The 23,875-nt window shown below is 59.7% G+C and overlaps 1 protein-coding gene across 1 annotated transcript; it reads left to right on the top strand.

Moving 5' to 3' along the window:
- The first annotated feature begins 1,945 nt into the window (after positions 1-1,945).
- Positions 1,946-18,428, top strand: LOC118996920 (fatty acid desaturase 3). Its single transcript, XM_037060574.1, has 12 exons — positions 1,946-2,364; positions 11,984-12,094; positions 12,644-12,841; positions 13,279-13,380; positions 13,510-13,632; positions 13,936-13,996; positions 14,577-14,653; positions 15,074-15,171; positions 15,455-15,551; positions 15,713-15,792; positions 15,956-16,081; positions 18,063-18,428. Exons 1-12 carry the CDS (start codon positions 2,140-2,142, stop codon positions 18,112-18,114), a joined length of 1,350 nt encoding a protein of 449 aa, XP_036916469.1. The 5' UTR covers positions 1,946-2,139; the 3' UTR covers positions 18,115-18,428.
- The last annotated feature ends 5,447 nt before the right edge of the window (positions 18,429-23,875 follow it).

The raw sequence follows: 23,875 nt of genomic DNA, 5'->3' as shown, positions 1-23,875 counted from the left end.
CTTGTGAACACAGCAAACGCCATGTGGTTGCGTCACTCAGAGGCATTTGCAATGGACAGTGGTGCCTTCTTCTCTGGCCGCTTGCTGACCCACATCTGCCAGAAGGAGAGGGTGCCAGCATGGCCTCCCCACCCCGGGGTTTTCTGGTTTATTTTTTTTTCACCCATCCCTCCCCCTTTGGCAACCATCAGTATATATCTTTGTGTCTTGGTGCAAAATGGTTATTTCCTCCAAGAGGTGGCCTTTTCCACCCTTTGCCCCTGTGTGAACATGGTGGGTGCAGGGCCATCAGCAGTGACCTCCAGCCTCAGCTGCCAGTCACACCCCTCTGCTCTGTCCCCCACTATACACACACACACACACACAAGCTCTGGAGCAGGTTTGGGGACGCCACAGTGAAAAGGGCTTAGGCAGTTTTGCTGGGGATGACCTCACGGCATCACCAATTGTCCTGGCAACCAAAGCCTGTGTTCCTGGTACCAAGGAGAACCCAGAGGCCTCCTCAGTCATCCTTCTGGGCCCTGGGTGCCTACCCCACCAATACTAGCTACAATGATATCCTACAAACTGTTAAACCAAGACAAAAATGTCAGTCCATTAGAAAGATACACAGTCGACCCCTGTACACACAGGGACTAGGGCATGCCGATGCCCTCGCAGTCAAAAAACCACGTGTAATTTTTGAGTCGACCAAAATGTCAGTCGTCTGCAGTACCCTCAGGGGATTGGTCCCAAGACTCCCACGGGTACCCCAGTCCACAGAGGCTCAAGTCCCTGATGTAAAATGATGCAGAACCATGGATTCAGCGGGCCTTCTGCATCTGGGAATTCCCAACTCAGGAGAGAAAATACTGTTTTCCATCTTCAGGGGGTTGAATCCTCCAATGAGAAGCCCCCAAATATAGAGGGTCCACCGTATGTCTACTGAAAAGCAAAATCCGCACCCCCCCCCCTGCCCTGGCCCCTGAAGTTCAAACCTCTGTTGCTTAAGGGTGCACTGTACTTCGGGTCCCCAGAGTGCATTTCCAAACCAGCACACCAGCTGCATCTGGAAGCCTGTGAGAAATGCAGCCCTCTGGAGTCCCAGCCTGGCTGCCCGGCAGTCCTGTCTTAACAAGCTCTCTGGTAATTCTGATGTTTAAGCCAGTTTGACACCTCCACCCTGAAGCATAACCTTGGCCTGATTTCATCTGCCTCAGGTTGTGAAATCAACTTTTAGGAGCGGGGATTTTTATCCCAAATAGATATGGAGTCATTTGTAGAAAACTCAACGCTGTCAAAAGAGCTTGAGTTTATTTAAGTAAAACATCGGGGCCCCTAGTGAAAGGTAGCGCCCTATTACGAACTCCAGTGCCCCTCCATCCCTTTTGCCCCTCAACATCCCCAACCATCCCCTCGACATCCCCAACCTGAGGCAACAGGAAGACCACCGGCCACAGACAGGGCCAATCCCTCAGCTCTGAAGGCGGCCGCTTTGTGCAGACGTTGGTGGCCCATTGCTTGAAGGCTGTTTATGGTCACCCCGTCATCCAGAGGTAGCGTCTCCAACTCTGTGCGCTCAAGGTTTGATGTTCAAGGATGCGTGGCAGGAAGCCCGTAATCCTCACTGTTCTTCCAAGCCCATCAGGCGCAGATGTGGGCCCCCGCGGGAGCAGCGGACACAGGCCGTGGGTGTTTGCCCCGTCCCGCCCCCTTCCCGCCCCGCCGAGCCCGGAGCCCACGAGTTGACAGAGCCTTGGGCAGCAACAGAGTCCAGGGGAAGGGCCAGGCGCCGTGGCCGCGGGTCTTAGGGGCGGGGCGGGCCCGCCTCTACACTGCCCTCTCCAGCGGTCCGAGCGCTCCGCAGCCAATGGGGGCCCAGGCGCCGCGCCGGGATTGGAGCGCGGGGCAGGCGGCGGGGCCGGGCCGGGCCGGGGGCGGATGGCCGGCGAGCCACAGGCGCGGTTATAAGGGAGGAAAGTTCTGCGCAGAAAGGAGAGCCGAGCGGCGCACGCTCGTACGGTGGTTGCAGCAGCGAGGCGGGGCCGCAGAGGAGCGGGTGCGGCCGAGGGAGCCCCGGAGAACACCACCTCGCTCCCCTCCGTGTCTCGCGGGGATCTCGGAAAGGTTCCCGGTGCCCGAGGACTTGTGCACGCAGCCATGGGCGGTGTCGGGGAGCCAGGCGGGGAGCCAGGGCCGCGCGAAGGGCCCGCGCAGCTTGGGGCGCCGCTGCCCACCTTTTGCTGGGAGCAGATCCGCCTGCACAACCGTCCGGGCGACATGTGGCTGGTCATCGAGCGCCGCGTCTACGACATCAGCCGCTGGGCGCAGGAGCACCCGGGGGGCAGTCGCCCCATCCGCCACTTCGGCGCTGAGGACGCCACGGTAAGGAAACCCGCCGCCGGCGGGGTGGAGCCTGACGCTCACTGGGGCCTGATGGTGGGCATTGTACCCCGCTTCTCCTGCGGGGCCTGAGTGCCCTCCCTAGCTGACCTTTGACCTCCTGGCCCGTGACCCTGAGTTGAGATGGACTGGCAGGGGACTGACGAGGGATAAGGGGGCCAAGTCCCCGAATGGAGGTCCACACGGCGGGCCTTGGACCAGGGCTGGGCTGGAGCCGGGCTGTGTGGGAGGAAGGGGCTCTCGGAGGTGGGTGTGTCATGGCGGAAAGAGCCTGCCCTAGAAGAGGGTCCCCGGTGCTGCTCCGAGACTCCTCCTCTCAGTTCTGGGCTTCCCCGGACCAGGCCCCTCATGCTGGTGTCAGGGATGGGGCCGAGACCCCAGGGGCTGGGCAAGGGTGTGCTGTCAGAGGCGGTGGGCTGGGCAGCAGAGGCTGAGCCCGGCCCAGAGGTATGCGGGCTTGCCCAAGGGCTGCCGTGTCAGTCAGTGAGGGTCAGTGACTCACCTCTCCTGGGCTAGCCGCTGCCTGTGCGAGAACTTTGCCAGCCAGGCTGGGTGGGCCTCTTTGGGAAGCACAATCACCCCAGGAACAGGCTGGGCCCTGGGGACCCCGACTTCCCCTTCTGGGCTCCTGTCTAGACATGTCTTGGCCAAGGAGTCCTGGGGCCTGGCCCAAGTGAGACCATCTGGCTGGAGCCCAGTGGCGGAGCAGCCAAAGCTGGGACTCCTCACCAGCCCAGTTCCCGGAGTCCCCCATGGCGGGGATAGGAGTTGGGGCCCTGAGGCTCTGTCCTTGTCCATCCGTGATACCAGGTGTGCTGCACGGAGGACTAGGAAGGTCTTGCAGGGCTCAGAACTTTAGGCAGCAAGAGAGATGGTGTGCTGTCCCAAGAGGATCAGTATCCCTGTGGCCAGGCCACCTGCCCCCTGCCCACTGCCTTCTCCCATGGGTTGAGCGCCCTTCCTAGGACTCTCTCAAAGCAAAGATTTCCAGCCCCTTTCGTCCCACTGTGCACATAAACGACTAACATTCTTCGGAGCACCAAAAAATATGGTTTTTGCTGATCCGACAGAAAGTAGGTATAATTTTCATTCATTCACACCGGATGACTATTGTTGTTATTTTTTATTTGACAATCTAAGGGAAAAGAGGTCAGTGTCCCTGACTAAGTAGCCAGATATTGTGTGTTTCAAAGATTCTCGTGGCACACTGGTGGAAAATCTCTGTTTTTCCAGAGAAAAGGCCTTTCCCCCCCAACTTCCACCCCAGGATGCTGAGGGGTGAGGGTCAGAAGCCTCCTAAAACCCTCGACACTGACAGAAAGCCTTGTCCTTAGGTGCCGAGGGGCTTGGTGGTGGCCACAGATTTGAAGCTGACCATGGGCCAATGAGTGTGTGACCCTATACAGGGCTGGAAGTGTGCAAACGCTGCCTGTGTCTGTCCACGTTGCACTCGCGTGCATGTCTGTCAGGGTCTGGGGGTACGAGGTGCCACAGCCCGCCCCACCCCCGCCCCCCAGCCTGGCTCGCTTCTCAAGGATCCTATGGATGCCTTCTCCGGCCTTTTTCAACCTCTGATCCGTAAGACAGGCTGGGGGCAGCCAAGGAGAAGGCAACAGAGTGGTTCTTTCTTTCTTTATTTATTTAAAGGTTTTATTTGTTTACTTTTAGAGAGAGGGGAAGGGAGAGAAAAAAAGAGGAAGAGGAACATCAGTGTGTAAGAGATACATTGATCAGTTGCCTCTCACACGCCCCCAACAACTGAGGACCTGGTCTGCAACCAGGCATATGCCCAGACTGGGAATTGAACCCGTGACCTTTCGGTTCTCAGACCAGCACTCAATCCACTGAGCCACACTAGCCAGGGCCAGAGAACATTTATTAACTGCGTTTTCCTTCTTGTTCCCCAAAGACAGGGGAACCCCATCATACAGTTAGCTCTTGACCCTGAGAATTCCATCTGACAGCATTCTTATTGATTCCTCCCCAATGAAGTTCTGCTTCTTGTCTCCCTGTCTGTTCCCTGGGGCTGGGTCGGCTCAGCCATTAGAGGCCCTGAGTGATTTCCAACCAGGCGCGTCATTCCTCTGAGCCTCAGTTTCCTCATCTGTAAGATGGGGAGAGCTGGGCCAGACCGCAGTCTGGCTGGGAACAGCCCTGGGCCTCTCAACGGTGTGGCCCCAGGGCTGCCGCATCGTTGCTCTGGGTCAGTGGATACTGCTGGCTGCCAAGTGTGGGTGGGCCCTGCAGACTGCGCAATGCACTGGGACAGCCGTGGCAGAGCCACCCCTTCGCTGAGTGGCCTTGCCCGGTTCCACCTGTGTCTGTAACAGGACGGAGTTGCCTTAAGCCATCTCTTAGCTTCCTCCAGGCCCCAAACATCGGGCTGGAGCTGCTGGAATACCTGGTCCATTTAGGGGTTATGGCATGGTTGGGGTTGGGGGGTCCCTGTCTTTGTCCATAATGTTTCCACTAGGCAGTCCAGGGGTTGGGGCCTCCCAGAACCCTGTGCGGTGGAGCCCAGACCCCTGCCGCCTGTGCCAGGTCCTGGAGCACAGGTGGGGGCGGGGCTCCCATCTAGCCAGAGTGGTGCTCCTGAAGTTGCCTCCACCAGCCCTGGCCGCCCATCAGCTGTTTCTATGTCCAGGCAGCAGAAGCCTTCCTGCCAGGAAATTCCCAGAGTTCCTGTGCCATGAGGCCATCCTGGGATACAAAGTGGGTACCCTGGGGAGAAGGCTCTGGGCCCTGGGCCAGGCTCCTCTAAGAGTCGTAGACAGCCTGAGCCAGGCCAGGGAGGGGCACGGCCTGGCCACAGCCCGAGACCGTGTGTCATGTCCCAGGATGTCACGGTGCTCCACAGTCAGAAGTGTGCCAGAGCCAGCCGCCCCACCCCCAGCACCCGCTATGGCTCCGAAGCTGGATTGATAGATAGTGGATAGATAGGGAGAGGATAGATAGAATCCTCTCCCCACTTTATAGATGAGGGAATGGGGCCTGAGAGAAGCAAAGTGAGTTGAAATGAAAAGTTAGATCTGGGATTTGAACCCACAGCATATGTTCCTCACCATGTGCTACACTGTGATCTAGCTGCTTATTCCGTTCATTCATTCTTTTGTAAAAGAAAAAAGATTTTATTTATTATTTTTAGAGAGAGGGGAACATCAATGTGTGGTGGTCTCTCATGCGTCCCCTACTGGGGACCTGGCCCACAACCCAGACATGTGCTCTGACTGCGAATCGAACAGGCAACCCTTTGGTTCACAGGCCGGCACTCAATCCACTGAGGCACACCAGCCAGGGCCCACTCATTCATTCTTCAATTGCTAAATCCATCAGTAGATATGCAGTGAGCATCTCCTAAGTGCCAGACTCTGTTCTCACCTCTGGAGATGTAGCTGCGAGCCACACACACCTCTGCAAGGAGGGAGTTCCTTGGCAGGTGGACTGGCTGGAGCAGAGGCTCCGAGGTGGGAGCCTGAGGACAGCAAGTCTCTGCGTGGCTGGAGTTGAGCAGTGGGCAGGGGCAGGCGGTTAGGTCGTGGGGTAGCAGGGCTGTTCCCGCTAAGCTTCTGTGTCCTTGGAAGCAGCACTTGGGTTTTATTGTAAGGGGGCCTTGCAGGGCACAGCAGGGAAGCTGGGAGAATCTGATACAGATTCAACATGATCCCTACTAGGGAAGGGGAAGGCAGAGCCTCCCAGGAGAAGGGCAGGGGGGTAGGGGACAAGATGATGGGTCCCAAAGTGCAGGTGTGGCCAGGGTGGAGGGCAAGAGGTGCTGTGGGTGCAGGTGTGCCAGGGCAGCCTCTGGGATGCAGTTCAGTGTGGCTGTCAGACAGCAACTTTACGAGGCAGGTGGTAGTGTTGGCCCATTTTACAGATGAGGAGACTGAGGCTGAATATGGGTGATATAAAGGGATCTTCTTGGGGGCCCTTGAGGGGCAGGGCTTTCCTAGTTGGGCTTGGAGGGTGGGGTTGTGCCTGGGTGGGAGTTGGGGAGAGGCAGGGCAGATCCTGAGGCTCTGGAGTGAGGGTGGGGCCCAGAGGGTGCTGGCCATGAACTTGGAGGACCTGGATCCAGGGCCCACATACTGTCTCCTTCCATTCACCACACTGGCTGCTGGGAAAGCCCTGCTGCGCAACGATGTGTGACATGTCTGCCCTCTGTAGGTATTTCCTGCAATGCCCCACCCCCAAGCCCCTTCCCAGCATTTCTGCCATGGCCCATTCCCTCCCTGGGGGAGGAGTCAGAGTCTCCGGCAAGGGGCAGGACCACAGTGTGCAGAGGTGTGGGTGCTGGCAGCCCTCCTGTGTCTTCCCAAGGGTCCTGACCTGTCACGGGCTTCTCATGGGATAGCTGAGAACTGAGCCTAGTGGTGGAGAGAGGACCAAGAGCAGGAGGGCCTGGCCACCCTGGGACCACAGCTGGGTCAGCGATGCTTACGAGGCCAGGGTGATGGGTGGAGAAGGCTCTGGCATGTGTGCCAGCCTATCACTAGGGACACAAGCAGTGCTGGGGAGATGGGACAGCCTCCTAAGGGCATCAGTCCTTAAGCTGGGCTCTGCTGCTCAGGCAGCAGTTGGCTGTGCCGTGGCCAGAAATGTGTGCCCTTCGGTCTCTTACCCTGGTTTCCACGTCTGTAAGATGGGGTTACTGATAGCACTTGCCTGTTGGCCTCCTGTGAGAAGTGCGGGGGAGAGGATGGGAAGGAACGTCTGAACGCCAAGTTCGAGTTCCTGCTCTGCCTTCCTGCCCAGAACAGGGTGGGGGAGGGAGAAACGCCCCGGGGTGTCCGTGGAGGCATGTCCCCATCTCCACAACCCACTGCGACCTCCTCAGCAAAGGTTTGGGAGCAGACCGAGGCCACCCCAGCAGCCCTGCCCCACCCTCTTTTTGATCTGGGACGTTCCAGAATCTTTGGAGAGTGGCCAGAAATGCTCCCCACCCCCAACTGTATCTCATTCCTCAGCCAACCTGAGGCCAGGACTTGACCTGCAGGATACACTGTCCTGCAGCCTGTCACTGTCACCCCTGGAAACCCACCCTTCTAGGGCACTACATCTGAGTGGACGCAGGAGGTGGCACATCAGGCCAGGGCTGGGCGAGGGCCTCATCGGACGCCGGGCCCCTTCTGGATGCACCAACCACCTGCTCAGACTGGGTGCTCCCCAGAGGCCCACGAGAGGGGCACTTGTGGTTCCCGGTTTACTGATGAGAAAACACAGAACAGAAGGGGGGTGACCTTTGTGGCTCTGTGGCCCAGCTCATAAGTGGCAGCTCAGCTTCCATCCCCGACAGGCTGGCTCCAGCACCGCCCTCCACCCCTATGCTGCCCCTTAACCAGCTGCTAAGGGGAGTTCAGGGCTGGGGGCAGGTTTGCAGGGACCAGGGCGGAGCTGGGTGGTCGCTGTACCCTGGGAGGGCGTGGGCATCACAGAAGATGAGCCCTGGCTGCTCTTTTTATTGTTATGGTTCTGTCCCGCTGGGACCAGGGTTTTAATCCCAGGTCTGTCCCTGCTAACTCCAGCTGGGGCAGGCTTTCCCACCACCCGGAGCCTCTGTTCCCTCCCAGCAGGATGACTCACCTCTGCCTCAGGGGCTGTGGAGCCTCAGCTCTCTGCTCTCCTGTGCTCACTCACACCCACTCTTCAGGCCCTGCTCCGAGGACACTGTCACGCACACAGCCTGTCGCTGCCACCAGCGGCATCCGTTGGGGCATAGCTTTGACACCAGCGTCACTCCCCACTTTGTTCCAATGCCCAGAGCCTCCTTCAGCCTGTTAGGTGGGGGAGGGGCATAGTGTTCTCACACAGACCACTCCAAGGACAGTTTTGAGTTCACCAGTGGTGGGTGATGGGGGTCTCCTGCAGTGCCCTGAAACTCAATCAGTGTGGCCAAGAAGCCCCAGGACCGCCTTCCTGTCCCCCCACAGCCCAGTCTCACAGCAGCCAGGTCCTTGGCTGTTTGGGATGGTGAGCAGCCTCACGGTGAGGACCACCCCCGCCCCTGACTGAGGAGGTCCACTGCCTCCGCTCTGGCCCAAGAGTGGCTGCCCTGGGGCTACTGCCGAGTGTCCACAAGCACAGCTGTACAGGCAGACTGGGTTCTGGTCCAGCCTCCATTAAAATGGAGCTATGTAAGTGGCTTAACCGCTCCGAGTCTCCTGCCAAGCCCCGGGGTCCTTAAGTGGAGGCCCAGAGAGGACTAGGTCACATGGCCCCAGCCAGTGTTCCAGAAACAGCTGTTTGCTAGCACATCAGGACTTGGGCTGAGGCCAGGGACCCACCTTGCTGGCTTCTGGGAGTGAGAAGCACAGGCTCAGCGGCGCCCGCCCAGCCCCAGGAGCCGCCCAGCTCCACAAGAACCCACCGAGCCCCGTCCTGGGCCCCTGAACAGTCACATCTCAAGACACGCTCCCTCAGTGAACCCCCAGGCCTGGCCTGGCCAATGAGGACCAGGGTGAAAGGAGGCAGGGAAGCCGACCTGCTCCCACAGCACCGCAGCTCGACTCCACAGTCCCGGGTCGCCCAGGAGTCAGCTGGGCACTGGGGTGGCCCCAGGACAGACACGAGGTGGGAGAGAGAAAGGACCGGGAGGCAGGTAATCCTGGGCTGGTACCCACTGCACTTGCGTCCTGCTCTGAGTTTGTGCGCCTGCCGTGTGCATGAGGCCGTGCGCGTGTGGTGTGCGCCAGGCTGTGTCTGTCTGAGTGTTCTCTCGGGCTCTGGCTGTGTGTGTTTCTGAGTGCGTGCCTGTGTGTCCAAGTCTTGGTGCTGAGGTGGGGGGTGGGTGTGTCCACATGTGCCCCTCTGGGTCCTTGTGAGTGTGCCCGTGTGCCTGTGTACGTGAGCTTCAGGTGCTGCGTGCTGCCAGGGAACTTTCAGAGGAAATGACAGGGACGCAGAGTCAACCTTCGGAAGGAAAGAAATTCCGACACGGGCTACAGCAGAGATGAACCTTGAAGCCATGCTAAGTGATAAGTCAGTCACAAAAGTACAAATATCGTACGCTCTCTCTTCTGCGAGGTCCCTAGAGTAGTCACTTAGCAGAATGGTGGGTGCCACGGGCGGGGCCGGGGTGGGGAGTTAGCGTTTCCTGGGGGGTGGAGCTCAAGGTGGGCGGAGCTCAAAGTGGGCGGAGGAGGAAAGAGTTCTGGAGCTGGAGGTGGTGATGGTCTCACAGCTTAGTGAATAAATACACTTAATGCCACTGAAGTGCACACCGAGACATGGTTAAAATGGCAAATTCGATGCATGTTTTACTACAATGAAAAAATTAAGGGAAAGGCGCTCTCCCTAGAGCACGTCCATGCCTTTACCCCGTGGGTGTGTGTATCTCTGCTCTCTGAGTTTAGGAAACTGGCGCCCAGGGCAGCAGTGGGTACCGGCAGCTCATCCCGGGCTTACCCCCTGCGTCTGCCTGCAAGGCCCCATTTTCCCTGACTTCCCAGGGAGCTCACGGCAGCCCCGCTTGGCTCGCTTCTGCCACTGTGGCTTTTACTTCTCAGTGAGTTCGTGCAGCCCGGCCACTCCTTTCCTACCACATTTCTAGGGAGACGAAGCAGAGCGCCGCCCAGGCTCTCTGGGTGCTGCTGCTGCCCTACGCGCTTCCTTTGTCTCACTGTCCCCACCTTTAATAAACGTACTCTGAGTCACCTGGACTCGTGTCGTGAAATCTTCCTGCAGGAAGTCAAGAACTCAGGCGCAGCCGGCTGGCCTCAGGCAGACCTGTTCCGGCCCTGGTCACGCCCCTTCCCTTCCCCACCTCCAAAACGAAAAAGTTAGGGGGAAAAAAAAGCCTTAGCAGTCCCCAGCCAAACAGACTCACTCAGGGTTACAGTGAGTGGGGTCAGCTGAGCTCCAAGAGCTATCTTCCCTCCCAGCTCCCTGCGGGTGCCAGTTAGGGCCCTGTTGGGGCCAGCCCTCCCTCCAGCCCCTGCCTCCCGGTGTGTTGCCCCTCCGTCCAGGGTCTTCCGGGACAGGAGATCGGCACTCAGTAGCTCACACAGCTCCCTCTTCTGTTCGGAATCCCAGGGAGGGGCCCCAGGTCAGCTTTCCCCAGGGCCTGGTTTACTCCAGAAATCTCTCCCTCCCACCCCCCTTCCCCCACCCTCACTGCCCTGGCCAGTAAGAGAGCAGGCATCCTGCAGGTGTGGCCTCTGAGTGGGGCCCGGTGGGGGGGTGAGGCCCATGCATGTCCTTCCCCCAGGACTGGGACGTCTGGCCGTAAGCACAGGGGCCCCGCTGTCACTTGTGTTTAAACACTCGCCAGAAGCTGGTAGGCTCATGAGTGAGGAAACAATAGGAGACCCCTGTTCTCAGTCAACCTTCTTCAAAGGCATTTCCTTTAGCAGCCAGCTGCCACCTACCCCGGGCACATGGGGACAACACCACTCTAGTCACTGCTCGCTCAGCTCAGACCACTGGGTGGCTCCTCAAAGTCTCTGCAAGCCCAAGGATAAAAATCAGCTAAAGAACGGTGAACAGTAATGAGACATATACCGAGACTAGATCGAGAAGAGTAAGCGAGCCCCAGATGTGAAGTTCAAGTTTACTAACAGTTCAGNCTGGTAGGCTCATGAGTGAGAAAACAATAGGAGACCCCTGTTCTCAGTCAACCTTCTTCAAAGGTATTTCCTTTAGCAGCCAGCTGCCACCTACCCCGGGCACATGGGGACAACACCACTCTAGTCACTGCTCGCTCAGCTCAGACCACTGGGTGGCTCCTCAAAGTCTCTGCAAGCCCAAGGATAAAAATCAGCTAAAGAACGGTGAACAGTAATGAGACATATACCGAGACTAGATCGAGAAGAGTAAGCGAGCCCCAGATGTGAAGTTCAAGTTTACTAACAGTTCAGAAATGCCCCGGCCACTTCCTGATTGGTGTCTTTCTCCAGCCCTTCGTCTTTCTTCTTGCTGTTTTCTTCCTCTAACCCCTTCGCCTGTGCAGCACCCTCCCTCTACCCCTGCTATTACACAGAATGCTAGATTACTTATTTAATTTCCTTTCTAAAAACGTGTGCTTTCCGCTCCTGCTTTTAAAATGAACTGTTTGAAAATGTTCCTTACAAACGCCCAAGATCTCAGTCTGCCTGGCCCTCGCTGACTTTTTTCCTCCCAGTGGCCCTGTGGCCCTCGAGTACAGGTTTCCCACCCATGCCCCCCCCCTCCCCCGTGCTTGTGTTTGTGAAGCGGGGACAATGTGACAGTTTGACCCAGGCCTTATTTTACATGCCGTAGAAAAGCATACAAGTTCCAGAAAGCGTTCCACGTTGCTATTTTTTTGGAAAAGTTGAACCCAGCCATGAAAGGAACCAAGAGTCTTCCAGGGAGACCTTTCTGCAAATCCAGATTTTTAGGCACCCAGCCAGGTTTGGAGAAGGGCCCCCTGGCTGGGCGAAGCAGCTGGGGAGGACCAGGGTAGGCTCCTGGTCCAGGCTGACCCACGTGGTGCTATTTCCATGACCACTGACCAGCCAGCTCACTGGCCCTCCATCTCTCTTGTCTGCTCTGCCCTTCCATCAGCAGTCCTTCCACCTTGTCTACTGCCTCTGGGTGCTGCCAGCTGTCTGTCTGTCTGCCCACCTGACTATCTGCTCTTCCTCAGGATGCCTTCCGTGCCTTCCACCGGGACCTCAATTTTGTACGCAAGTTCCTGCAGCCCCTGCTGATCGGACAGCTGGCCCCAGAGGAGCCCGGCCAGGATGGATCCCAGAATGTGAGCAGGGCCCTGGCAGAGGCTGAGCGGTCTCTGGAGGGCCCTGGGGGTGGGTGGGTGGGTGGGTGGAGGGAGGGGCCTGGCTGGTAGCAGCTCCATCAGCACTACTCCTAGGGGCCCTGGAAGCCAGGGCTGCTTTGCCATTCCTTCCTTGGCAGGCAGGCAGCGGTAGGAAGAGCTGTAGGCACGCCTGCCAGAAGCCCACGGCCCCCGCAGAGCTGGCTGGGTCAGCACTTGTCCCCAGGCCATGCCTTCCCGGCTCTGGGCCCAGCACCCCAATCTACAATGAGGATTTTGACGGGCTGTGCTCTCAGGGTTTTGCCCACTCTGCCTTTTCTGCTTCTCACATACTGCACCTCCCCCCCACCTTTTGCAGGGGAGCTTTTGCCACCAGGCAGCAATTCAGGTCACTCCCCAAGCCAAGTGCTTTTGTCCCTCTGACCCCTCTGGTCACACCCTTTGGGCTTGGCAAGGGAAGGGTGGCTGCAGGTGTTTTCTGCGGCAACTGGGACCTCACTCCCGTGCCTGACCGGCCACTCACCACGGCAGGCCCAGCTAATCGAGGACTTCCGAGCCCTGCACCAGGCAGCCAAGGACATGAAGCTGTTCGAGCCCAAGTACACCTTCTTCGCCTTGGTGCTGGGCCAAATCCTGGCCATGGAGGTGCTCGCCTGGCTCATCGTCTACCTCTTTGGCTCCGGCTGGGTGCCCAGCACCCTCGCCACCTTCTTCATGGCTCTCTCCCAGGTGACGCCAGCTCTGTGTTACAGCCCGAAACTGCCCGACAGACACCTGTGAACATTCTGGGTGCATTTGGCAAATGAGTGAACGAATGAATGAATGAACGAACGAATGACCAGCCAGGGGCCCCATGAGGTGTGACCTGAGGGTCAAGCTGTATTTTAAATAAGCCAAGGAAGCTTCTTGCTGGACCCTGGATGAGCACAGGGCACGGAGCCAGAGGGCTGCTGCCCTGCAGCTCTGAGATACCTAGGTCCCCAGACCTCCCCAAACCTGGTGTTCTGGAAAAGAGGAAGCTGGTGTCCAGGGCCCTAAAATGGAGCATTCACTGTCGGTGTGCCTGGCGAGCCGGGGATGTGGGGCTCTCTGGGGTCCTAGGCAGCCAGCACCGTCCCCCGTAGCCAGAGCCAGGTGTCAAGGCTTTGGAACCTGTCTCTCCACAGATTCAGGGCTGGCTTCTGCAACACGACCTGGGCCATGCCTCTGTTTTCAGGAATACCTGGCGGAACAGCCTGGCCCAGCAGTTTGTGATGGGACAGCTGAAGGTGAGGGTGGGGTATGTGGTGGGCATCAAGGGGCTGAGTTGGGGAGCCACGCTGGGACTGCCCGCATGTGCAGGCACGGAGTGGTGGACGTGGCCTGGCTCCGCTCCTGAGAACCCCTATCCCCTGCAGGGCTTCTCTTCCCACTGGTGGAACTTCCGCCACTTCCAGCACCACGCCAAGCCCAACATCTTCTTCAAGGACCCGGATGTGACCACGGCGCCCATCTTCCTCTTGGGGGATGCCTCTGTTGAGGTTTGTGGGGAACACGGCAACACACACAGGCTGGACTTGCAGCTGAGTGGGGACTGGTAGCTCCTGGGGCCCCAACTATGGCCCAGCCCAAGCCCCCAACCAAGCCCCTCACTCTAGTTCCAGGCTGAGCCCCCACCCCAGAGGTACCCCCTCCCCACCTTCCAGCCTGCTGGTGGTGATGAGCCCGCTTGCTAGAATCTGGAGTTGCCTTTGCCCTGTGGTCCCAGCTAGGCCCCAGCCCCTGCCTGGGCAGAAGGATCCCAGAGAGCAGGATCCCTGCTCAGCCACCGTCTGTCTCTGCAGTACGGCAGGAAGAAACGAAGATACCTACCCTACAACTATCAGCACCTGTACTTCTTCCTGAGTGAGTGTCCCTTTGTCCCCACAGTGGTGAAGACATGGCTGGGGTGGGGACCATGCTGAGCCCGCACTGTCTGCCCCATGCCTGCCGACACCGAGCAGCTTCCAGAACCTCCTGGGGAAGGGGCACTTGTTAGCCATCTCTCAGCACTGGCACCTCCAAGCCTCTCCCGGACGCTGCTCTGCCACCCAGCTGGCCTCGCCGCCTGGGGCGCCTTAATACCAGAGGCTGGCCGCAGCCCTGCCCGGAGCTCTCAGCATCCCTTCAGGCCCTCACATCACAGTGGTCCAGAGCTCGAGCGCATCTGTTGGGGCGGACAGGGCGAGGACTCAGGAGTGTGGCCAAAGTGGACAGGATGGGGACATGCGAGGCAGGGAGGCAAAGGTCAGCCTGGGCAGGCTCAAGTGCTGAGGAGAGAATGTGGACCAGGCCTGGAGGGCGATGTGGGTTCGTCCCAGCTGGCCGGGCCCAGCACCCAGTCCCACTGGTGTTCCCAGAGGGACAGCGCCCCGCCCCCACCCCACCTGCCCAGCCCGCCCAGCCCCCACCCCAGTGCCTGAGCCCTCGCACGCCCTCCTTGCAGTCGGCCCCCCGCTGCTCACCCTGGTGAACTTCGAGGTGGATAGCCTGGCCTACATGTTGGTGCGCATGCAGTGGAGGGTGAGTGGGCCTGCTCCGTCCCCTGGGTGTGCAGCCATGGTGGCGACAGGCGGGGGCGTCCACGAATGCAACAGTGTATGTGTGCATGCAACAGTGAGGTACATGTGTGCAGGGGAAGAGCGCACGTGTCCCCAGGCCCCGGCGTGGTGTCCTTGCTGGGGGTGGGGGTCCGCTGGGCTGACTCTGCCTGGCATTGGTCTCCCAGGCAGGGGTCCCCCACCTCAGCCCCGCCATGGCACCTTCACTTCCATGCTCAGCCGGCAGGGCAAAGCCCCTGCCCCTTTACCTGGCTGAGAAAACGAAGGCCCAGAGGGGGGCAGTGAGCTCTCTAGGGCTCTGAGGCACCTCAAGCGGAAGGCATGGATGACTTTGGCCCCGTCTTCCGGCTGCTGTGAGACCTGTGTGCACCACTCTCTGCAGGACCTGCTCTGGGCCGCGAGCTTCTACTCCCGCTTCTTCTTGTCCTACCTTCCCTTCTACCGCGTTTCCGAGGTGCTGCTCCTCTACGTGGCTGTCCGGTACGGCACTTCCGGTGGCAGGGGTGGGGCGTCACACACGGGCAGCCGGGGTCCTCAGAGCCTCCTTGGGCTGGGGGCGGGTCAAATGACACCAATGGGGTGGGCTCTCTGGGACAGCGGGTGGGCTGCTCTGGGCTCGGCAGGGCAGGGAGCCCGCCCCTCCCAGCCGGGGACTCCAGTGGGGGAGGGTTTGCCACAACCCGCCTGTACAGATGAGGAAGCCGAGGGCCGGGGCCGGTCTCAGCGGTGAGTCGGACGTGGCAGTGCCTGAGCCTCCCCACAGGGTCCTGGAGAGCCACTGGTTCGTGTGGATCACGCAGATGAACCACATCCCCAAGGAGATCGGCTATGAGAAGCACCGGGACTGGGCCAGCTCTCAGGTGGGTGGCAGGGGTGGCCGTAGGGGCACCTCCTGGGGTGGGTGGGGTCCCAGTTGAGAGGGAAGGGCCCCTGATGGGGCTGCCAGGTTCAGGGGCTGCTGCAGGCCCAGGGCTTGGGGCCAGCCTGTGACCTCACCCATGCCCTCCCCTGCTCCTGGCAGGTGGAAACCACCTGCAATGTGGAGTCCTCACTCTTCACGGACTGGTTCACCGGGCACCTCAACTTCCAGATCGAGCACCAGTGAGTGCAGGCCATGGGGCCCAGCGGGTGGCAGCGAGTCTTTCCCTGGGGAGGTTGGGACGGGAGCCCTGGGTCCCCTGGGGGTCTGCGAGGAGAGAGGGGTGGTGGTCCACCTGGCACCCCCCACATCCGATGTCAGCACATGCTCTCCCTCCCGCCCCAGTCTCTTCCCCACGATGCCCCGGCACAACTACCACAGGGTCGCACCAATGGTCCAGGCGCTGTGTGCCAAGCACGGGCTTGTCTATGAAGTGAAGCCCTTATTCACCGCCCTAGGGGACATCATTAGGTAAGGGGTCATGGCAGCTCCCCTGGGTTCCCTGGCCACCCTGGTCCCCATCAGCCCCCTCTCTGAGCCCACACTGGTCTCTCTCGAAGAGCTGACACATGAGGCCTTTCCCATCAGCCTGTCTGTCCCGAGCCTGTGGCCTCCCTCCCTCCCTCCGTTCCCTGAGGCCACTCACCTCTCTTCCCCCCGGGCCCAGGCAGGCACACCAGTGAGGAAAACAGGCCGAGATCCCGCCTGTTCTAGCGTGGAGAACAGAAAACAAGCAGCTAATAAGTCAGTTACAGAAAATGTGAGAAAGGGAGAAGTGCTTTGGCAAGAAACAAAGCCATAAAACCCATGGGTGCAACCCAGAGAGTGGCTGGGGAGCACCAGGCAGGGGTTATGGTTTTAATCATAGGGTGGCAGGTGGCTGGGATTGAAGGGAGAAGTGAGCAGAACCAGGAGGAGAGGAGAAGGATGGCCAGGGAGACAGACGTCTGGGGGAAGGGTATTCTGGGCAAGAGAACCGCAGAGCCAAAGCCCTGAGGCAGGTGCTGGTGTGGGGGAGAGCGGCCGAGGGACACATGGGAATCGGATTCCGGGAAGATGCTCCGATGGGACGAGAGCCAAAGCAGATAGAACAGAGCAGCAGGGCCTGCAGCTGCCCTGGCTGGGATGGCGGGCTTGGCCCAGGGGCAGCCTTGGCAGTGGAAACAGAGGTCAGGTTCTCCAGCCAGAGCTCCCCTGCCTCTGCGCCTTGACGCCTGCTCTTCCCTTTACTTGGCAACCCTTCCTTCCATCCTGGTGTTTGAACTCCTCTTCTCCTGCATGACCCTTCCCAGCCCAATCCTCTGGGCCCCGGCACTCGGCCTGGCCCCCTTACAACACCTGGCCCGGGGTTTCCTAACAAATTGTCGACATTTCTGGCTCCTCTGCCTGACTGTGCCAGGCTACTTACTGGTGGACAGGTGCCAGGCGTTACAAATCTCTGGGTCACGGGGCCCAGCACGAGGAGGCAACAGACAGCGTTGTGGGAAGGCACTCCAGGCCCACGGGCCGCGCACACAGGGGCCAGCCGGCTGCCGGGAGGTTGTCAAAGGTCTCAAAGTCACCGCCCAAGGCCCCGGGCATGGAGTGGCTGTGGTCCAGCCAGTCTGTCCAGGCGCAGCGTGGCAGACACTCAGTGGTCCTGCCCGGTGTGCTGGCGGTGACCGAAGGCACCCTGGGTGAGGTCCCGGTCACCACTGGGGTCGCCGTAGGACTGGGGGCCGCTGACCACGGGCCCTGGGTGGTTCCCTGCAAGGCGCTGGTGGTCCAAGGAATGGGGGGCGAGGGGGATTCCCGGGTGCTGGCCCCTGGGCTGGAGGTGGCCTGGGTGGTGCTGGCTGCGGTGCTGGGGCCTCCGTTGGCTGCGGGTGGTCCCAGGGGCCCCGGTCGTGCCCCCTGAGGATCCAGTTAGGGTGGTGGCCGTCATGGAGGGCAGCCCAGAGGTGCGGGTGCTCCCCGAGGGCGAGGACGGGGCCGTGCTGGTGGCCAGGGTTGAGGGGCAATGGCTGTAGTCATCACAGCAGAGCACGTGGACCTGGTAGTTGAGGCACATCTGGAACCGGCCGACCTAGTCGCGGTTGCGGCACACCAGGCCCTGCCCCAGGCTGCACAGCACCACCTGGCCCAGCTGCAGGAGGGGCACCTCGGGATGGGACTTGGCTCGGCACTCCAGGCCCACAGGCCGTGCACACAGGCGCCGGCCGGCCACCCGGAGGTTGTCGAAGGTCTCAAAGTCCAGGGCCCACCCTGGCTCCTGCCTGGACCTGGCCTTGGTTGTACCCCTCCCCCGATCTAGATTCCAATCCAGATCTAGATTCCACTGCAGTTCACCCCTTCAGCCCTGCCCAGCCACTTGCCTTAGGGGAAGGGGAGTCACTCCCAGTCTTCATCTTGGGGGGTGGGGGTGGGTGTCTTGCAGTAGCATCCTCAGCACCCCCCTCCACCCCCCCTCCAGGTCCCTGAAGAAGTCTGGCAACAGGTGGCTGGAAACCTACCTCCAACAGTGAAGGCAGTGCCTAGGCTGCCGCAGACACCAAGCTGGCTCAGGCAGGCCTGACAGCCCCCACCCCAACCCGGGCCAGGGGGCCCTGCCACCCCCTGGTTCTGCCATCTTCTCCTCGGCCCTCTTGTCTGTCTGCGCGGTAGCCCCAAGGCCATAGTTGTCGGCCCAACAGGACAGGGGCTCACTCGGGTGATGGTGCAACAAGCCACACAGTGAGCATGGCATGTTTTCTTGAAGCAAAAACTTAGGGAAAACTGTTATTTTTATAGAAAAACAAACCCAGATATATTATGGAATAAAGTATTGAACTTGCATGAATTTTTAAAAAGATTTAATTTCTTTATTTGTAGAGACAGGGGAAGGGAGGGAGAAAGGGAGAGAGAAACATCGATCCATTGCCTCTGGCCCACACCCCAATTAGGGACCAAACCCACAACCCAAGCACGTGCCCGGACCGTGAATGGAACCTGCACCCTTTCACTTTGTGGGGTGACGCCCAGCCAGCTGAGCCACGCCAGTCAGGGCTGAACTTGCATAAATTTTGGAGCTGGAGTCTGCCGAGATCCACAAGAGTTTAGGCCCTTGGGCCACAAGGGTGTTGGGGGTGGGGGGATGGTGGCATTTGCAGTTCCCTCTGCTCTGGGTCACATCCACCGAGGGCCTGCCTTGTCCCTTCCTATTTTTCGCCTACTCACCAGCAGCCCTGGGTGCTCCCATGGGCTCGCCTCGCTTTAATCCTGGGGCACAGCGGGATGGCGCTGGTGTAGCAGGTGAGGGCCCAGGGCTGAGAGCCACATCTGCAGGTGGCCCCACAGCACAGGACGGAGGAGCCAGTGTGTCCTCCACCTGCACCGCGCTCCACCCACAGCCTCGGTGATGAGGGGCCTCAGAGGGTTGTGGGCAGTGGGCCACCTGGTGTCTTAGCATCACACTGGTCACCGCACCAGCAGGGGTGCAGCTTGACTGCACTCAGTCACCCCCAGGCTCTCCCTGTGCCTGCCTCTGTGCCTGAGCTGGGCGGCTGAAAAGGGGCCGTTCCTGTCCCTGGAGCCCTGGCTTGCCCATGCCCTCAGGTGGGCGCTGCCCTTCCCTGAGCCCTCGGCTCCTCATCTGGAAAATGGTTACGATTGGCCTCAGACCCTCGTCATGATGGTTCTGTGGAGGGCTTTCCGTTGTCCCTTGGGGCTTCCTGAAGGTAGGGGGAGGGCCAGAGGGCGGGGCTGCTGGACCCCAGCGAGGCCCACACACCAACAGTGTCAAGCTGAGGGCCCATGTGAAGTGTGAGGAATCTCAAGTAAACACAGAAATGCCGAGCTAGCATATCAGAGGGCCTTTCTGGAATGGGGGCCGGAGTCTCCCCACCAGCCACAGGATTGACCCCCACTCTTCGTTAGGGCTCCCGTGGCCCCGGACTGGATGTCCTTCACAAAGCAGAAGGCAGGCAATTGACCTCTCTGAGGGGAGTATGACCGCCTGTGGTGATAGAAGATAAAACGGGGTTTCCTGGAAGGCCCATGGCAGTAGGGCCTAGCAACAGAGCTCAGATATCTATTTACATATTTTATGCACACAGTTCCAAGCCCTGGGACATCACCTGCTCTGGCTTGGGACAAGTCCTTGGTTGTTTCTAAGCTTGTTTGCTCCCTGAAAGGTGTTTCTGTCTTGAGAGCAAATTCCTCATGTTCAGGCAGGGCCCACACTCAGGGCCCTTGCATAGGCTGTTCCCTCTGCTGGGAGTCCCCCTTCCAGTGTCCACCAGTGGAAACCATGCTGACTCCTGGTGCCACGTGGGCCCTTGGATGGCATTCCCTCTATCCCCTGCCTGGGCAGATGGTCAGTACATTTCCTGCACTGGCTTTGATGCCTTTGTAAGGGAGATACTAACACTCTGGACTCCAGGGTAGCACGTCTCCACCCAGCGAGAATGCTGAGCCTGCAGCGCCACTCGGAGGTCGCCCGGAGTATTGCGTCACGGTGAGGCAGGCCATGCTCCATGCTGCCCCTGGTGGTGGCCGTGAACAGTACACCCTTCGTCTGCAAATGGGTAGTTGCCTAGTAACTTGTTTAAAAACACTTGGAGAGGCCCTCTGACCTCAAGTAGCCACCCCCAGCTATCTTCTCATTGCATAAAATTCTCCACAGGCTGGTCATCTTTGTCCTTGTCCCACTCTGTCCCCCATGCTAGAGCCCCTGGGGGACAGGTCACCACCTTTCTCATGAGCTGAGCTCTCTTTCATCTACCTGTAGGTTTCCTAGGCAGTCGGGGAGCAAGAACTTAGCAAACCCATGCCGGATTTGTAAAGGGCGGAGGGAAAGGTCTGGGGGCACCTCTAAGAAACCCCGTGTCCCTGCACTATGGTCTGCACAGTCTCGGGACCCTAAGAAACCCAATCTGCCGAGGGAAGCCACAGGTCTACTAAGGGTCTCCTACAGACTGATCCTGGCTGGTGGTGGCAGAGTCACAAGGACCCATCTGGGGGAAATGGTAGGGGTGATAAGCTTCTTTGAGAGGACAGGCCATGACTCCTTCACCAGTCCTTCCCCCACACTCCTCCCCACACACCCTGGAGCACTAGGCTGCCCTGGTCAGCCTGGCCCTTCCCAAGCCCCTGGGGCCTGTGACTAGGGCACTGGCTCCTGAACCAGATGATTTGGAGGAAAGATCTAAACGCCTTCAAAACTGAAAGAAACATTCATGACGGTGTAGGACAGGAGAGACATGAACTTTAAATCACGCGTGCTGGGTGGCCTCCTGTTCTGCTTCTGCGTGGCCAGTCGGGTTAGAACGTAAAGTGCAGCCAGAAAAGCCCCCGAATTCCTAAGGGGGGCTGTCTTCCCCCTCCGGGCTTCCATGCCTTCCCAGATGGTTGTAGGTGCCCCTGGGATCCACAGCTTGTCACTTCCATGGCAGGTGTGAGCCCCCTTCCAGACCAGGGGCTCTTCGAGAGGCTGAGTCCTGTCCAGAGGGGCAGACCTCACTGGCTAAGGTGCACCTGGGACAGCTGATGAATCTCGATTGGTCCAAGGCTGTCACCTGAACAGTGGCAGATGAAGCCCAGACCAGGTGGCTGCCACCTCCGTCCTACCCCTTCTCACCAAACGCCTCCTTTCCTGCCGTGGGCCCAGAGGGCTTCCAAGTGTTCCACTGATGCCAGAGGAACCTGCCAGGCTACTGGCCACCAGGCCCACACACAGCCCAGGCTGCTCTACAAACCCCATCAAGGCCTGGCACCTTGCACATGGCCACACCCCCAACACTGACACACTGATCCTGCACTGCCGGGTGAGGAGTCTTGATCCCACGTGCTTGCCCTGATCCAGCTGCTGTCCCCGAGTGGCCTCGGGCCAGTCCTCCCCCACCCCCAGTCTCAGTGTCCTGTGAATGGAAGCTTCAGGCCTTGCGACCACTTCAAGGGTCTTGCGTGTTAGGGTGTCACAACTTTGACAGGAGGGTCAGTTAACAGTGGGTATGAGTGTCCCCAGTTTTTTGACCCAACGGTAGCACTTCAGGGTGAGGTTAGGAGAAAGAAATCACTCAGAAGACGCAGGTGCCCACCGACCTGAGCCGACATTCACCTGGTGCCCTCACAGGCACCGCGTCTACCTAGCCTGTTGGTTCTCCTCAGGTTCCTGGGCTCGGGGGCCTCCAGTAGGTCTATAGGAAGGCAAGGCCAAGGGTTCACAGGTGTTGACAGGACAGCATCCTTAGGGGCTGTGGCCCAATCCCTTCACTGTACAAATGGGGACACCGTGGCCCAGAGGGCCAGGAGGGACAAAGGACTTGCCCAAGGCCACTCAGCAAGCCTGGGTGGGTCTCTGGCCTGGCTCAGGCTGCTTCTGCTCCTTGGTCCTACTAGAGTCCCTGCACCCACTGGGGAGTCAATCCCACACACCCCACCTGGGGCACCTGGCTGTCCCTGACAGCTATACTGAGGTCACAGGCCAAAAAAGAGGGGGACAAGGGTCTACACTGGAGCTGGAGCGAGAGGCAAGGCCAGGTGGGGAGCCCCTGAGAGGCTCCGCTGACTACGCTGACCCTCTTGGCCCTTCCAGAGCTTGCCTCGCTCAACCTGCCCACGGAGCCACCACAGAGGCAGGTGGTCACGGAGCAGTGTGGGGCCAGAGCAAGTGCCCCGGTGCATCCCCTTGGACTTTTCCCAGGCTCGGTGATCGAGAGCTCACCTGCAGGACTGCCGCCTCAGACCGTCCCCATGACACTGCCTGTGAACTGGAGGGGGGTGGGGCGTGGCGCCTGGGACAGCTCCAGTCCCCGAGCTGTGGGGACCGAACAAGCCAGCACAGGGCCTCTGGGGCTCAGGGGGGTGCAGATGGAAGCCTTGGTCTCCCGGGCTTTCCTCAGAGATTCTGAGATTCCCTTTGCCCCCAGGGCTGTGTATCGACAAAAAAGCTGGCAAAAAGGTGGCAGGAGCCAACTAAGGTGAGGCTGTGGGCACACAGCTGGTCCCAGAAGGAGGACAGGGGTCCTGTCAGCACCGTGGCCTGTGCAGCCCCTCCTTGCGGCCCTCCCTTCACCTTCCCGGAGGCCTGAACAGCTCCAGGGGGTTTGGAGTTGGGTTTCACGGAGCCTAGGAGGAAGGCGGGACAATGTATTTGGGTCAATTGCCCCAAGTTCCTGGCCTGGAGTGCACTTCAGGGAGGGGGAGAGGAAGCTCATGAGCAGAGGCAGCAAGGATAGGGTGGCCACAGGGGAGGAGGTGGCAGGGAAGGGACGCTCACCTCCTCTCCATACACAGCCCGGGCTCCTGCTGTGGCCCTCCTCACCACTGCCCCCAGCCTTAGTAGGCAGAACAAGGCAGTCCTCTCATCAAGGAAGAATAAAATTTTATTTCCAAAAAACACAGGGCTGGGGGAGCAACAAGATAGAAAGTAAGATCAGTTCCCTAAGGATCCATCAGCGTGGAGAGGGACGTGGCCCCTTGGGCCCGCGTGTTCTCAGCAGCAGGGCCTCAGGCAGGCCTATGTTGCCACGGAACTCGAAGGTCTGCCACAGTGGGCGTTGGTGCCTCCTGGCTTGCCAGAGCTGGTGGACAAGACACACTCCTCCAAAGGCCCCCACTCTGAGCTCGGTCCCGGCCTGTGCTGCCTCAGCGCTGCTGAATGCTGGTTAGTGGGTTAGGTTTCCAAATGCAGTCGCCCTGGCTCTCCACCCGGGTGGAGGGCTCCCCTCCCACCCCCCACGCTCCTGTCCCCTCAGCTCCTGGACTCCGGCCCCAATCCCTTCTCACTTGTCCTTCCCACGCAACCCTCTTCAGGTTCCCCCCCAATCCCCTGGCACCTCGCAGTCGCCTCTAGGACTCTCTCCCTCTCTGCCCTACTGTCCTCCCCACAGCGTTGACCCAGGCAGTGAGCTGGCCGCCATGACCTCAGTGAGTGAACCCAGCTCCAGCCACAGGGAGGCCTCGAGGGGCGTGGGCAAAGGCAGATGGTCAGACCCAGCCCCAGCACCACCCCATCAGAATGCATCCTGTAGCCAAAGGTTAAAAAAACCACCAGTAAAAGACATGAGAGCGCGGCAGACCCGGCCGCTCAGCGGGCAACAGAGCACTTTGGAGGAAGGTCCGCGTGCCCCTGAATCGAAGCCTCCCAACCGGGACAGACATCTGAGTGGGGGGTGGGCGCTGGGGCTGAGACTCCAGACCCTGGCCTGGGCCCCAGTCTCTGCAGAGTCCAGCCACAGGACTGCCCCCCTGGGCCCGAGGTCACAGCTCTGGAGGTGGGAAGAGGGTGGAAGATGGAGGGACGGA

The sequence above is a fragment of the Sturnira hondurensis genome, unplaced genomic scaffold, assembly GCF_014824575.4.
Source record: "Sturnira hondurensis isolate 20B ecotype Veracruz unplaced genomic scaffold, ASM1482457v3 Scaffold0011880, whole genome shotgun sequence".
Lineage (NCBI taxonomy): Eukaryota > Metazoa > Chordata > Mammalia > Chiroptera > Phyllostomidae > Sturnira > Sturnira hondurensis.
Note: the sequence above shows the minus strand (reverse complement) of the source record. Positions and strands in the feature narration are given on the sequence as shown.